Genomic DNA, 16,849 nt, shown 5'->3' with positions numbered 1-16,849 from the left:
TCACTGGATTGGTGACCGTTTGAGCTTTACGTCCAACACAGCTCCACAGCGGACGGTCCTAGAAATCTGGGACCCATGCGAGTTCCTGGAAGTCCTTCGTTCCGAGCTTTTCCTTGCAATATCTCTCATTGCACCGGCCAAGGAGAGCTTAGGGTTGAGTCTGGTTGTACTATTGAACTTCTTGCAGAGAGCCATATGGGACTCCATAGCTTCCTCCATGGTCAACGCAGGAGTTCGCTTCACCAGCTCCTTTACTGCTTCCGAACAAAGCCCACAGACCCATTTGCCACAGAAAAATTCTTTGATGCGAGAGATGTAGGTAGGGCTGCACTCCTCAGACATCCCACATAACTCGCACTCCACCATCTCCGCTTCATTTGTGTTCATGACCCCCTTCAATTCTTCGATAATTTTATCAGTCTTGACTGCGATGTCAGACTGCACCCTCCGTAGCCCTTGATCCTCCTAAAAGATAGAAAAGATATTGCCAGCAGTAAGCAGCAAGCAGTGTAATGGATGATCAAATAACATGCTACACAGAGAGAGAGAGAGAGAGAGAGAGAGAGAGAGAGAGAGAGAGACGGATAGATAGATCGACAGATAGAGAGAGAGAGAGATGAGATCATGTTAGCCTGAAACCCACCACCTTTCATAAGACTAGATGAGAGATGAGGCTTAGAAAGCGATTAACTCTCTTATTCTCAGGAATAAGTGATGAATTCCCTGAGCTTATTTTGATACTAATTAAGCCATGATTCAATAGCAATAACAAAATATAACATATAATATAATGAATACCTTAGGTGGAAGGAGGTTCTTTTTTCCTTCTCTACCGAAAAGCTTACACTGCATGGCTCCTCGAAGAACTGAACCTTCTTTTGTTTCCTTGGCCTTAATTTTACATTAATGGATTGGTCAGTTAGCTTCCCTCCCTTTTATAGCAAACGCATGGCTACCACAAGGTAGGAGGCGAAGGTTCAAGGGGGGAAGAACCCCCAGGTCGGTGCGTGTGTTAACAAGCAAAAGTAAGATACGATATTAACAGGACCTTTTCTTTCAATGAGTGAGGCCTTTCACAAAGGGAAAAATACAGATGGATCTTGCCTGGAGATAGACTTTGTTTGCATTTATGAACAAATTGCAACAGCTAAGGCCAATGTTGCAACTGGAAACTGTAGAAGTGCGTGTGGAGTAAGATGGAGGTCAGTATATATCTCCAACGTATCTCAACTGAATCCATGGAAATGATCTGAATTTGTTGTAAAAAGCAAGGAATTAATGTCCGAGTTGTCAAACTCGCAACTTGTTATCACTCACGAGAAGCAAATCAAGATTTTAAACATCAGATATTTACGCGGGCTCTCCTTTTAGGTGCTAAAGAAAAGATTCCTTTCACTAGTTGGATCATAAGTGCATTTCCCCTCTTACACGACCCCATTCAATGGGTTATTTTTATTCATGACCTCAACTCATGGTATTTTATAAATATATTTGTGCTAAGTTATTGGCTCCAATTCGAATGTCCGGACCTTTTTTTGTTAAGATAAAAATTTTATACCATGTGTTTTCCAACTAATTAAATAAGGGTTACATTATTTCCTATTTAGTCGGAGATCTTATACTTCTATAAATATGAGGGTAAGGCTGTGGATTTTTGTAGTGCATGGTGGTGCAAGGTGCATGGGAGATTATGAGAAAAAAGATGCAAAGATATTAGAGTTTGAGAGTTTTTCTCTTCGTATTCCAATCCTGAAATAGTGCATTTCCATTCCATTGCTCGTGGATGTAGATTTCGGTCGAGCCATATAAATTTTTATGTTTTCTCTATATTTTTATTTTTATATACCTATTTGCTTAATCTACTTATTTATAAAAATCTCCAACAACTGGTATCAGAGCATCGTTGGATTTTTTTCTATTCTTTTGGGACAAGATTGATCGAAGTTCATGCACGTGGCGAATGATTTCTATACGCATATAAAGGCTATCAGTACTGTTTTATGTATCCTGAGGTCTCAAATTGAAAAACTGACTAGATAGCAATGTTCTCGATGTCGAAAAAAGATGAGAGGTGAAATTTTGCATCAATCAAAAATCGATAAGCCCTCTAATGCATGGATCAAAGGCTAGAATTTCAGTCAATATGTCCCGCCACGTCATCTGCAACATTAGCATTTGTTGCATCATCGGCCACATCAGCAAAGCCATGTCTACTGCCACATCATCAAATACATCAACATCATTGCCCCATCAGCATTTGTTGCATCATCGAGCACGTTAGCACAGCTACATCATCAGCTACGTCAGCATCTTGTGCATCATCATAGGTGCACATCCTCGGCCACATCAGCACCACAACCATGTCAACGTTAGCACTACTGCCACATCATCAATCGTTTGACCTTGGATTTACATATTTTTAGGTCAATTTTTTTGAATTTTAATACTGGTTTCTAAGATTTTCGGACATGCCGAATCCTTTTTTAAGGTTATTTTTGCAAAATTCAGACTATAAGACACCTTTATTTCAATTTCAAGATGTTTGGGAAGTTTGAAATTGAAAAATTTTATGAGTTTGGTAACTTTAATCTCTAGCAGATTAGGATAGAAGATATTTTGATTCAGAATGGACTTGATTTAGCTCTTTTAGGAAAGAAAGAGATATACTTGATGTTGAACGAAAAGCAGATATAAGATATAAACCGTCGAGCATCTTCAACTATTTATTTCTGTCTTTTTGACAGTGTGGTTAGAGAGATCTCATCTAAAAAAAGTACTATAGATTTATGGAATAAGTTGAAATCCTTATATTTGATAAAGTCCATCTCTCATATAAATGTATGGAGGAAGATACATCTATTCAATCATGTTTAAATGTGTTGAATCAGATTATTACTGACCTCCAGGCTTTGGAAGTGAAGTTAGATGATAAAGATCACGCTATCGTCCTTTTGTATTCTCTACCACCTTCTCTGACAAGTTTTAGGGATTCGTTCTTTTATCATCGAAAGGAACCGACTAAGGTGGAGGAAATTAAGTCAGCTTTACTATCTAAAGAGCAGATTGATAAGCAGTTGGGTGGATGTACTACAACAAAAAAGATTTATAGCAATGGTCAAAATTGTGGCAAAAAATATAAAAAACTATTGGTAAAACCTATACCAATGGTTGTAAATCGCAGCAACATGTGGCGTCGCTAAAAACTATTATCACCTATTGCTACGATTTTGATAAGCATTGATATAAGCAAGTCTATGCTAATATGATTATAACTATCGCTATAAATATAATTAAAATCAAATATTTTTTAAAAATAATATTATATTTTTTATAAATTAATATTAAATATTTTTATAATAAAATATTATCCTCTCATTCTATTGAAGTCATGTTCGATTATGATATTTTTGTATTTGATCCAATTTATAATTTTAATTAATCACCTATATAGTTAATCGAATATCAAACATAAGACCTATTGGATAGTTATCTAATACTTAGCTATCATGATAATATTAACTTATAATATAGAGTTATAATTTATTATACATATTCAAAACTTATTCGTATTATAAAGTATACTTATTTCAAATATATTATGATATTTTAATTTTAATGCTTAATTATTTTTATAAAAAATAATTTTTTAAAAAATATATAAAAATAAATTATTTTATTTTATTCTTTATAATAATCTAAACATCTTATTATTTAAATATTTTAAAATATAATAATTTTTAAAAAATAAATTACTTTATTTTATTCTTTATAATATTTATAAAAACTTTATTGTTTCAAATATTTTTAAATATAAATAATTTTAATGTATTTCTATTATCATAAATATTTTTTTTATGGTTCTTAAAAGTAAATAATTCATGATTCTTCTTATTTATACTGTAAATAAAAAATAATGAAGTATAATATATAATATTTTAAAATTTTATATTATATAATTTATATAATGATTCTTAAATTTTTTTAATATATATATTTTAATATAAATTAGATTGAATTAGATCCAAATTTTGGTTAAATTTATTTTCATATAGATTTTTTAGTAATTACATCATAGATCATTACTTGGTTGTGATATTATGCATTCAAAATTGATAATAAATTTCATATTAAGATTTATTTTTATTTAATTATTAAACTATCTTGACTCATTTAGTTAAAATTATACTAATTTTAAAATTTATTAAATATATAAAATATATTTTCTTAGAAAGTTTAAATATATATTGAGTGATTAAATATTATCATCATAAAAAATCTAAATTAGTTTGCAATAATACTAATTTATCATAAAATTAATTTATAAATAATTAATAATAAAAACTATTAGTTATATAATAATATATAAATGATGAAATTTATTTCATTGATAAATAATTAATGTTCAATAATAAAATTATAAATATTACCAATTAAATTCTATTTAATCATAAAATATTATTCTTACATGATATCATTGTAACATTATAAATCTTAGTAATATCTATAAATAACCATCATAATATTATAAATTTTTTATGATAATTTTTAAAGCTATTACAATAGAATATAATTTCTTATAACAATTATAAGATCTCATCACTATTTTTGTAACTTTTAGTAATAACTATATAATAACTTTTAGTAACACTCTTGACAAAGTGCTACATTATTATATATCTTTTATAATATTTTTTGAAATCATCACTAAAGAGTATTTATAGTAATACTCTTTTTAGATTATTACTAAAATTTAGTCATTATAAACTATTTTTGTTGTAATGGGGTGAGAATGGCAATAATGATTCTATATTGGTAGTTCGAGAAAATAAAAATAAAGTAATCCACTGCTATTATTGTAAGAAAAAGAAGCATGTTAAGGCAAATTGTTTAAAATTAAAGGCTCGACGTTAAAAAAATTTCGAAGGACGACCAAAATTACAAGCAAAAGGGGGATGCAATGGTTGTTCGTAACTTGGATGATGGAGATGTCTATATAGTAACCAATAATGCCAGTGTTGAGCATGATGACAAGGTTATTGATTCTACCAGTTCCTACCATATCACTCCTAATAGGGATTGCTTCTCTACATATAAATTTGTGAGGAGTGGTACGATGCATCTAGTAGATAAAATTGAATGATGGGTTGTTGGTATAGAAATTGTTCGGATGAAGTCGTTTGATGGTTCAATTATGACACTCAAGGATGTATGCATCATATCCCTGGTTTGAATAAAAATTTGATTTCACTGGGTTGCCTGTTGTCGAAGAGATTTAGAGTATGCATGCAAGGTGAAATTATGCGCATTCGGAAAGGATCTCATCAAGTTTGGAAGGCAAAGTTGTTACCTAATTCTAACATATACAACCTGCGAGGAACTAAAGTTTGGAGGAATAAACACGGTGGATGTACGATCGGGCGTCTCAAAGAAAAAAATCATCCTGCATCATATTATGATTGGTTCCATCAGTGTTTGTGTATAGCCCATTCTGAAATTTTGGAGATGGTGCAACTCTGCACTCTTCGAATTGAAGTCAAGATGGAAATTATTGAGTTATTGACTTCAATTCGAATGTCCAGACTTTTTTGTCAAGATAGAGATTTTATACCATGTATTTTCCAACTAAATAAGGATTACATTATTTCTTATTTAGTTGGAGATCTTACACCTCTATAAATAGGAGGGTAAGGTTATGGGTTTTTGTGGTGCATGGTGATGTATGGGAAATTGTGAGAAAAGAGTGTAAAGAGATTAGAGTTTGAGAGTTTTTCTCTTTGTATTCCAATCTTAAAATAATGCATCTCCATTCCATCGCTCGTGAACATAGGCTTCGGCCGAACTACGTAAGTTTCTATATTTTTTTGATGCTTTTATTTTTATGTGTCTATTTGCTTGATCTATTTGTCTCCAAAAATCTCCAACAATTTGTATAAACTAACTCGAGTCTTGTGGAGTAATAGATGAAAAACTGTTGATTTGGTTAGCTCGCAGGCTGTCAGTTTTACCCATGCAATTGAATTACAGAACTAATACAAAACTATAAGCACAGGAACGTGCAAGAAACACAAAGTATAACGGTTTGTATGAAACAGTCCCTCTTATGCGTGCTTACTGCTATATATTAATAATGTGATTATGTATAAGTTAAACTTTACTATGAGATCATTCATCATGGTTTTATTTTGTCAATTTAAGCTGGATTATACAAAAACATGATATGTTATGATTTGATTTAGCAGAACTAGTTTGATAGATGGATGTTTGACACAGATGCGGAACTTCCGACTGCTGGCATTATATATATATAAAATGGAGCAACAGCGTTGGGTTGTCTCCATTTGTCATGTGGATAAAAATTATTTTGCCATGTGGAGCGAAACTGCGTGGAGTGGGACCGTGGGAGGATTGAAAGAGTTTCGGGAGAAGCTTCGTTCGCTTCAAACCTCCCACCCGATCGAGACTCCTGAGGATAGAAACAGCAAAAAAATATAGCAAAAAAACACGGATGTGAACATGGTGGAGTCGACGTCGATGAGATCGGTACTGAGACTGATGAAATTGATGTAGTTATGGTTGATGAGGTCGGCGAGCTCAGTCTTGAGGGCGACGAGTTGGGCGCAGAGCTCGGCAACAAAGCATTTTAGGAGGACGAAGGAGCGGAGGTCGGCGATGTAGGACTTTAGCTCGAAGTCCGAGCGAAGGAAGGAGGTGGCCTTGAACCATAGTGGCTAAGACTCGATGGAATCGTCGAAGAAATCTATGGCCGATCGGGGAGGGAGGAGCTCTGCCATGACTTAGGATTTTTGGAGCTCTAGGTTATATGCGATGGCAGGGCCTCCATCTGTCATGTGGCCTCAACACAGAAGCCTCCATATACCATGTCACAGCTGAAACTCGTGGGGAGAGGTCAAGGGAGGAGAGAAAGGCAGCGGCGAGCTTCTGGATGCTTCGATGGTGAGATTCTTCGACGAAGATAAGGCGGTGGAGGTGGGGGCCACGGCAAGGTGGGGCGGCAACAAGAGCACGGAGGTGGAAGAGGAGGCAGTGAAGGATGGAAATGAGGAGGTGGTGGCAGCGGGGGCGAGCGGTGGCGTGGGTGGCTAGATATGATGGGGTTGCTTAATTCACATTTGTGAAACCTTTGAAGTCTGGGCTCATTGTTTGATATGCAATAAAAATTTAATTATTAAATTTAATTATTTATTATAATTTATTATATACTATTTTATATTTAAAAACTAATTCAACAAAAGAGAAAGAAATCATATTGTGTTAGTTATATGCTAACGTATGCTATTTATGAACTCAACTTAAGAGTGGGGAAGTAACTTAGGGATGGAAAAATGCAGAATTTTGGAAAAGTTATCATTCAAAAAAAATTAAAAAAAAATAGAAAAAGATATGACAGTAAGTTTTATTTCCCATTAGAATATTATATATTTCTATATTTCGGTAGATTCAAGTGGTGGGGCCGTCGCCATTAAGCAATGTCGAAATAAAACTTACCGTGGAATTATGAACGTCGAAATTATGATAGGATCCGATTAGAAATCAATGGATACCGTGGGTCTCATAGTGTAAAATTGGAGGCATATGTTGAGATTTAGCTGGAATTTAGCGAGAGAGAATCAAAGGACAAGAAGGGATAGAAAAAATAAAAAATAATTAAAGATAAAAATAATAAAAAAAAATGATGAGTTTCGGAAAGAATTTTATGAAATTTGGCTCTTCGGATCTTCATAAAATTTATCTAATAGCTTATCATGCATGTTACGTATAAATATAATTTTTTTTATAAAAAAAATTTCCTCTTGAAGTTATCAATTATCTTCGTTTATGCTATCTCATTGTATTTGTTCAGAGTTGCTCTTCTTATGCCTACAATAATATGGTTTAGAACTTGATGTGAAGTTTTAAATAAAATAAAATAATTTATAAATAGTTTATAATCTACTTATAAATAGCCCAATAAAATAAAATATATTTTTAAAATAAAATAATTTATAAAATCATCCAAACCGCGGTAAATTAGAATAATGGAGAATTACGCATTTACATATGTTGAAGATGAGGGGACTTAAATGTGCTGCAAATCTTGAATCAGACAAGAGGATCTATGTATCTGAGTTTATATTTTGATTTAGAATATTTGATATCATATATGATATCTTTTATATTATATTAGATTTTTAATTTATAAAAATGTTATTTAAAAAATAATTACATACCATCCATCGCATGGAGTTCTAAGCTAGTATATATATATATATATATATATATATATATATATATATATATATATATATATATATATATATATATATATATATATATATATATATATATATATATATATGGCTCGAGTATATTTTTTTGCTTTAGTCCAGGGGGTATCTACCTTGGAGGATTTTTTTTTTTTTTAAAGAAAAAAACAAACAGAAGGGATAATAATTCAGATCATAAACAGATCCTCTACTTCACAAGTTTCGACAAGAGGCATGTTTGGTGGATGCCTTACTAAGCAGAGGAAAGAGATGGCTCAGAGGTATTTCAGGAAGTGTACAGGTCAAGCTCATCCAGAAGGTGACCACGATGAAAGGAAATGAGCGAAATAACAGAGGTTAAGGGATGGCCTCGGCAAGATTATCAAAACTAAGGAAAGAATAGCCTTCAAAATAATACTTTTTATTTTGAGCAAGTGTTGTTGTTGTTGTTTATGATGATGATATTTTCTCTGCAATTTCTTACTTTCTTTTTTGAAAAAAAGTGCATGTTGTATGTTCTTATGGTATGGAAATAGCTATCATCCTGAATTTCAAGCTGCTGCAATAATTTAATCGAAAGTGCCCATACATCACCACAAATTATAATCTTGATCATCACTTCAATAGATCCTATAATGCCGATCTAAATACTAACTGTTGCGGCCAATCCCCCCGTCGCCCGATCGCCGAGGTCGCGCACCTGTAAGAAGAGTCCTCACGGACCAGAGATACCTCCAGCAGGGATCCTCCGACGGTCAAGTCAGAGAGGAGACTGGACAACAGTGGAAAATCAGGGGGCTCAGCGAGGAGAGAGAGAGGGAGCTAGAGAGCTTGAGAAAGCTCACTCCAAACTTACCAAGACTGTTGCCTTATCCCATTTTATAGTAGAATGCGGCATGGTCCCGCCATTAATGGTGCAGACAACTGGAGAGTTGTCAAATCATCGGGGACTATCAAATCACCGTGGGTTGTCAAGTCACTGGAGATTAATCCATGTCCTTGGTAGGACAATGCCCCAGGACGGCCATATCGCATGTCCTTGACAGGACAATTGCCCATAGCAGTTGTACGGCGTTCGGGCGGACTGGCCGACTATATGTCGGTATTCGACTGTCGAGACGTTGAGTGATGATCCAGAGACACCATCGACTGATCTGGTACCTTGCGGAAGTCGGACGTCGGCTGCCACACCCGACGGTGAGTTGGTGGTGCGGGTTTGGCCGCTCGCTCGGTCGGAAACAGCATGAGTCTATTCGGCTGACACACCTTCGGTCGGATATCGTCGGCAGCTATTGTCGACAGTCATCCGTCGGAGTCATCCGTCGATCCGATCGGTAGAGTCGGACATCGGTCGGACCGGTCTGAGGGTAAGTCAGCGTACAGGGGTCAGTCGGTATATCCCAACAGTTGCCCCCCCATTCCTGAGTCGGATGTCATGTCGGCCAGCGTTTCCACGTGGGCGACGGCTTCGGACGAAAGGAGTGATTTTCCATCACATCATGCTCCGACTCTGACGATCGTACCAACGAACGATCTGGTGTCAGATATCCCATTGGGAACGCGAACCGCCGTCTCTTTGAGAATGCGAACCACCGTCTCCTTGGGAATGCGAACCACCGTCTCCTTGGGAATGCGAACCGCCGTCGGTTAATAAATTATGAGATGTGATTTTTCTGCCACATGTCAGGGGGCTATCGGACCGGAACCGTTCACGTGGATGGAGGCGATGTGGCTTGATCAGGGGGCAGGTGCGTCGAACCGTCAGATCGAGGAAGGGCCCTGATGCTGCCACGTGTCGACATCTTGGAAGCCCTCGCTTAATGCGCTTTCATCTCGACTGTTGAAGGACCTTATATATATGTAGCCACTTGCATCCAAAACTTCACTTTTTGTTGCAAATCTGTTCCTGGCACCGAGGTCCTGTCGAGTTGTCCCCCAGTTCCAAGTAGTTGTCTCCGTCCTCTTCCTTTGAAAGCTATTCTCGAAGTTTTTTCGTGCCTGTTTCCTTGCATCCTTTCTCCTTCGCCATTTTTCTTTTTTTGTTCTCCTTTTTGGGGCTAGCGTTATAGCTAGAACCTCTTCTCGAGGAAGTCAGTCGGGGAACCCGGTCGACGATTACCGATCAACCCCGGAGGTGGAGGTTTTGATACGGGACAATCCTAAAAAAAGAAAATTAATCCTAATAATCAAGCTCTCTTCTGTTCATCAACAATAAATCACGTCCGGTCAGGGGCTCATTATTCTCAAGACAGACAGTATAGTTGCCTATACTCTGCTCAGGAGGCGTGATTGATTGATACGAGACTAAAGCGAGATCAATCTAAATGATACAGATGAATACCATTCGAGAGATCAGTAAATAATTAGCAATAGAAAATTTCATAAACAGATAGTAGAAATTAAACATACTCACGAGTAAATACAAAAAAAGAAATAAGAATGGAACGAGAGAAAATAAAACATTAAACCAGTGAGAAAATCCAAGAAGATGATAAGAATCCGGATCGTGGTAGTTAAAAAACTACTCTGATTAGGGCTCTTAATCTTTTAACCAAACAGATCCATCGATAAAGAACTAGGTCTTTACCAACATCGGATTAAAAAAAAAATCAAAGATCAACTGTTAAGGAACGAAGGTCCTTGACAGCATATGATCTGTAGAATAAGAAATCACTCCTTCTCTCAGCACGATAGATAAAAATTTTAGAGGAGATAGATCTTCTCTTGACGGAATAGGCTTGTGTGGGTAGATGGTGGAGTCGATCAGAGTCACAAGAACACTGAATCTTAAGTAGAAGGAATAGGATAGAAAGTGGGCCTCACACCCTCTCCTTGTGGGACGATTTTGGGTCTCACACCCTCTCCCTCTCGGAGTGATTGACACAAGTATTTGTGGAGTTTGTAAAATCATTCATTATTTTTTTCATGAAAGATACAAGGATTTATATAGGACTCTAAGGGTCCTGTTTGTTTAGGAATCTCTTATCTTTACAAGGAAGAAATCAACCCTCCACAAAAAAGTAAAGCATTATAATCTATCATAGGAAAGAAATCAGCCTTCAACAAAATAAGTAAGTAGCCAAGAACTCTTAAGAAATTTTAAAGAAGAAATGAAACTCCATGTGGGTGCTTGATGCTTGACACAACTTAGCATGAGCACGGCACATGCTGGCATGCATATTTCTTCTCTTGGCATGTGGAGAGTGGTGGCTCCAAAGGTGACATGGACAAATCCAAGTATGGCCCTATGGACCCAAAGCCAAATGCATTAAAATTTATTGACTAAAAATAAATAACTGAAGTAGAATCAATTTAATGAGGCTTCTTCGATCCAAATCGAACTTAAATCATGATGCCGATTTTTGATGGCTCTGGTGTCCGCACCAGATTTCTTCACTTTCGAGGGCAAACATCAAACAGCTCAGGGAGCAATACAGTATCCCGGGGCAGTTCGAACTCTTCGCCCCTAGAGCCGAGGGTCGGGTTAACAACCCGCCTCTGGGCCAGGTGGCTTTTTATATCGAGGACTTTCGGACAGGTCTTCGCTTCCCGATTCTGGAGTTTGTCCGGAACGTCTTGGATTATTACGGGCTTTGCCCGGCGTAACTGGCACCGAACTCAATCCGGTTGATAATCAGTTTTGCTTTATTGTGTCGGCTTTTGCCGACCTTTCTCCGCATTTCTCTCTTCCGGACATTCTTCATCCTCCGATCCCACCCGAAAGCCCTAGGGTGGTGGTTCTTCAATCTCCGGAAGGGTCTTTCGTTCATCACCGATCTTCCATCGTCGATTCACGGGTGGAAGAATCAATTTTTCTTTGCTTCTTCTCCCCCAGCGATCCTTGGACTCAGCCGAACGAAAACAGTCGGGTGGAGGCTGGAGATCGAGAGAATTTTCATCGGTTGAAGGATGTGTCGGTGCCGAAGCAGAGGGAGCTCGTCATCGAGCAAGCTCTGTACGACGTCGGTCGGAGTTCAGTTCTCTGCTTAGTTATCATTCGGTCTGTCGGTCGTCCATTGGCTTTTTCATCCATCTTCGGACTTGTGCTAATCCTTTGTTGAAATTGCAGGCATGCCATCGAGAGTGAGATTGACAGATGCCGACATTCGGCAACATACAGCGAGGAAGAGACTGGCACCCGGGGCCGGACCTTCGCGGCCTCCCAAGAGGCCTCAGATATCATCCCTGACCAACATCGCGACGGTGGTAGCGCAGCCTGACACCGAACGTGCATCGGACTTTGAGCCGGTCATCGCCCTGTCGGCGCTGGCAGTGCCACCCGAGGCACCGTCTGAGGAAGGGGTGGCAGAAGGGGCAACCGAAGGATCATCGATGCCACCGCTTATGGAGGAGGTTCGGGTCGAAGCAAGTGAGCCCGAACGACCTGCGACGGCTCCCATCGCATCCTCGGGAGGGACCCAGTCGAGTTCGAGCTTCCTGTCCCTCTCCGATCTTCGGGCCTGGATGACTGATCGGGGGAAAATTCTGATGGCACCGACGGACGACACAAGGTCGGCAGACCGTGTCGCATCGATCGCATCCGTCAGAACGGTCATTTATCGCACGATCGCCGTGATCTGTGGCTCCGTGGTTACCGTTGGGTGCGGAGAGCTGGATTCCGCCATGGAGGGTGAAGGAGGGGCCTCTTTCTGGCGGGAAGAGCACCTCGCCGACTTGGTAGCTCTTGATCGTAGCTCTTGATCGCTGAGCCCTGATTTTCGTCATCTCGAGAGATTTTTCAAGCTCTATGAAACTCGCTGTTTTACTCTGTCGAGCTCCTACCTGGCGCACCAAAATCTGTTGCAGCCAATGCCCCCATCGCTCGATCGTCGAGGTCGCGCACTTGCAAGAAGTGTCCTCACGGACTGGAGATGCCTCTGATGGGGACCCTCCGACGATCAAGTCAGAGAGGAGACTGGGCAACAGTGGAAAATCAGGAGGCTCAGCGGGGAGAGAGAGAGAGCTAGAGAGCTTGAGGAAGCTTGAGAAAGCTCACTCCAAACTTACCAAGACTGTTGCCTTACCCCATTTAATAGTAGAATGCGGCACGGTCCCGCCATTAATGGTGCAGACAACTGGGAAGTTGTCAAATCGTCGGGGGCTGTCAAATCACCATGAGTTGTCAAGTCACTGGGGATTAATCTATGTCCTTGGCAGGACAACGCCCCAGGACGGCCATACCGTATGTCCTTGACAGGAAACTGCCCATAGCGGTTGTACGGTGTTCGGACGGACTGACCGACTATATGTCGGTATTCGACTGCCGAGACGTCGGGTGATGATCCGAAGACATCGTTGACTGATCTGGTGCATTGCGGAAGTCGGACATCGACTGCTACACCCGACGGTGAGTCGGTGGTGCGGGTTCGATCGCTCGGTCGGTCGGGAACAGCATGCGTCTGTTCGGCCGACACACTTTCGGTCGGATATTATCAACAGCTATTGTCGGTAGTCGTCCATCGGAATCATCCGTCGGTCCGGTCGGTAGAGTCGGATGTCGGTCGGACCGGTCCGAGAGTAAGTCAGCGTACAGGGATCAGTCGGTATATCCCAACACTAACAATGGTTACAATGATAACATCTGCAACAACTAGATCTGCAGAAATATTCACATAAGAAAAACTAGATCAGTAGAATTGATTGTGAGAGAATACAAGGCTTCCATAAGACAAAGGATGATTAAGGGGGAAGGGACCATCCTATGTTGCCAACAAATGATGGTCCAACTTTTTTCAATTTAAAACACAATTATGGTCAAAAGATAGTCCAATAGGATAGAATGGAAGGTTTCAAGACTCTTTTTTTTTCGAAGGGAAGTCCCAAGACTCTCATATCTTGAAAGAAATAAGCCCAGCCAACCTCCAATTCCAGTTTGTGAAACACTAGTCAGTTTCTGGTCTAGGAGAAGATTCCAAGCTTGGTAAAACCTATAATTTAAGGACACGATTATTCCAATAAATGCTGACAAAGTGCAAGTGTATCAATAAAGCTTTACCCTTTCATCGAAAAAGAAAAAGAAAAGATGATTGATTGCTAGTAGTAGAGTAAAATGCTATTATGCCATCAAGCATTAATCTATTAACTCTTTTTTATTTTATTTTTTTATTTTTGTTGGGGTGCCGGGGGGAGGGGGGGGGGGGGGGGGGGGGGGGTCTTAACTTCTCTATGTACAATAAAAATATTCTCCAAATTACTGAAAAAAAAATTGTGAATTATTCTCAAACTTTCCTTGACCAACTGGGTTCTCTGAATTACCTCTGTTAAACAGATTAATCAAGAATAATTTAGAGTTTCATGATTCATGCACAAACTACAGAAAGTATTCGCAAAATTTTCATACTAAATCAAGCAACATTATGACCACAAAAAAACGATTCTATGTACCGTATTGGTGCTCGTTTCTGCTACTGTTTATTGTTTCAATCTCTTCCAAGCAATCATGCTTACTAAACCACCATGAAAGCACATCTTTTTTTCAGAATTTAAGACATAAATTTCAACATGTTCAATGTAGAAAGCATAATCACGAGCGAGAACAGAGATGGGTTAGGCACTAAAAGAGGCAAAATAGTACCCGGTGTCGTCCGCGGAATAAGCAAGACGAAGGCAAGGGAACGGAGGAGCTGGAAAGACTTCTCCGTCATCCATGGAGACTGACGGTGACGTCTTCTTCGCCATCTCCGTCTCAACCCCCTCTGGCTTGTCTCTGGCCGTCGGCATTGCCTCGGATTGGAGACGGAGAGTATTGGAATTGTTGTGGCCTGAAAGAACGCTTTGGAATCGTCTCAAGAATGTTTTTCTCCACGGCATAAGCCAGATACAACTAGGGGTGGCAATTGGATTGGATCAGATTACGAATAAATCAAATCAGGTATGAATTAAATCAGAAAATATCAAATTTGAATCTGATCTATTTATTAAATAGATCAGATTTTTAAATTTGAATCTGATCCAATCAATAAACATGTCATCCGATCCGATCCATTTAATCTATTTATTAAATAGTTAACCTGTTTAATCGATCCGACTCAATTCGATCCAACTTATTTAAGCTGTTTTTTAGATGAACAACCTGTTTAATCGATCCGATCTAATTTATTTAACTTATTTTTAGATAAGACAAACATCATAATTCACAAACAGTCAGTATATTTAATTCAAGACAAAATATACTATTTCAAACTGAAAATATATTATTTTTAAAAAAAATAAATATTATTATTATTTAATATATGATCACTTTAAATAATCTAAAATATAAAAAAAAACTGTTCAATAAAAAAATATATAATAATAATATATATATATAATTTAAATAAAATATAATATTAATTTTAAGTTAAAATAATTAAAGTTATCTGAGCAATTAGCAGATCCGTCCGTTTCTTGGACCTAATAAGTCAATGCATGTACTTGTATGGTTACACTGTAGTATAACTTTTAATGGTAAAAAAAAAAAAAAAGAAGAAGAAAAAGAAGCTAAAGTTATCTGAAGGTTGCTGGTTCAAAAGACTGTCCGTCTTATAGAATACAAAAGGGGTCTTACGTACAGGGATATTAGTTCACGAGTTACTTCTCAAAAAATTTTTTTGGAAGTGAAGGAATACCTAACTCTTTATTGTAAATGCTGATTAATCATAAATAAAGAGCTAAAATAAAATATAAATTAGATTTAAAATATATGCTGTTGCATTTTGATAAAGAATTTAGAATTATTAGATAATATAAGATCAGATCTGTCCATGCCTTAATTTGCTTAAAATAACCTATCTAGTAGGCATCTTGCCTTTTAGAACTAGATAAATTTTCAAATATCCAAAATCAGATCCACCCGTCTCCAACCAAAAAAATCTTCAAAATATCAAGAAATCAGTAGATCCGAACAAAACCCCAAGACATCAGAAAATATCATCCACATCGATGTATTTATTGAACAAAACCCCATAAAGCTCATCAAAAATCGTAAAAACACGGGACTTTTAAGTAGAAAATAATTTGCTGAACAAAACCCCAAGAAAACAGTCGAAAATCGGATAAAAACACCATATTTGTAGAAAAAAATTGTAGATTCAAACGAAAACAAACACGGATCGAAACAAGCGGAATAAGATGCTCTCACCTGAAAGTGAAATAAAGAAAAAAAAATACCCCTAAATCCCTACACCTGAAGAAGGGGGAGGTGGTGAAGGTGGTAGGAGGTGTGGGGATAATATTGGCCAATACGGCTGCGAATGGGGAGGAGCTGGTAGCGGACGACTACCTACTGCCAGCGGCGATGGTGGGGAAGACGGTGGGGGATCCTCAATCGAGAGAAGGAGGGAAGTGACGAACAACAGAACTGACCGAATGAGTGGAATGACCAAACCCCTGATCCTTAAAGCTCTTGAAGTCCTAACTATCACTGTTTAAACGGGTTCCAACTCGATCCGACTCATTTATTAAGTGGTTTAAACATGTTAAACGGATCAGCTGTCTGAAATTTGAATCTGACTCGATTATTAAATAGTTTAAATGGATCAGCTGTTTGAAATCTAAATCCGACCCGATGATTCAAATATGTTTAATTCAAACTCAAGCCTGTTTAA

The 16,849-nt window shown here is 38.0% G+C and overlaps 1 protein-coding gene across 1 annotated transcript; it reads right to left on the bottom strand.

The window, feature by feature from the left end:
- Positions 1 to 852, bottom strand: LOC105036870 (uncharacterized). The gene is made up of 2 exons (XM_073260024.1): positions 799 to 852; positions 1 to 465 (listed from the first exon to the last, which is right to left on the bottom strand). Exons 1-2 carry the CDS (start codon positions 850 to 852, stop codon positions 1 to 3), a joined length of 519 nt encoding a protein of 172 aa, XP_073116125.1.
- Between the last annotated feature and the right edge of the window lie 15,997 nt (positions 853 to 16,849).

The sequence above is a fragment of the Elaeis guineensis genome, chromosome 6 (genome assembly GCF_000442705.2).
Source record: "Elaeis guineensis isolate ETL-2024a chromosome 6, EG11, whole genome shotgun sequence".
NCBI classification, from domain to species: Eukaryota; Viridiplantae; Streptophyta; class Magnoliopsida; order Arecales; family Arecaceae; genus Elaeis; species Elaeis guineensis.
The sequence above is the reverse complement of the archived record's forward strand: the minus strand, read 5'-3'. Positions and strand labels throughout refer to the sequence as shown.

What these genes read in the sequence shown, in the direction of transcription:
- LOC105036870 (XM_073260024.1), bottom strand. Translation starts at nt 852, where the DNA reads ATGCAGTGTAAGCTTTTCGGTAGAGAAGGAAAAAAGAACCTCCTTCCA. An exon ending in AGAACCTCCTTCCACCTAAG is followed by an intron (nt 466 to 798) that starts GTATTCATTATA and finishes TCTATCTTTTAG; the next exon opens with GAGGATCAAGGGCTACGGAG.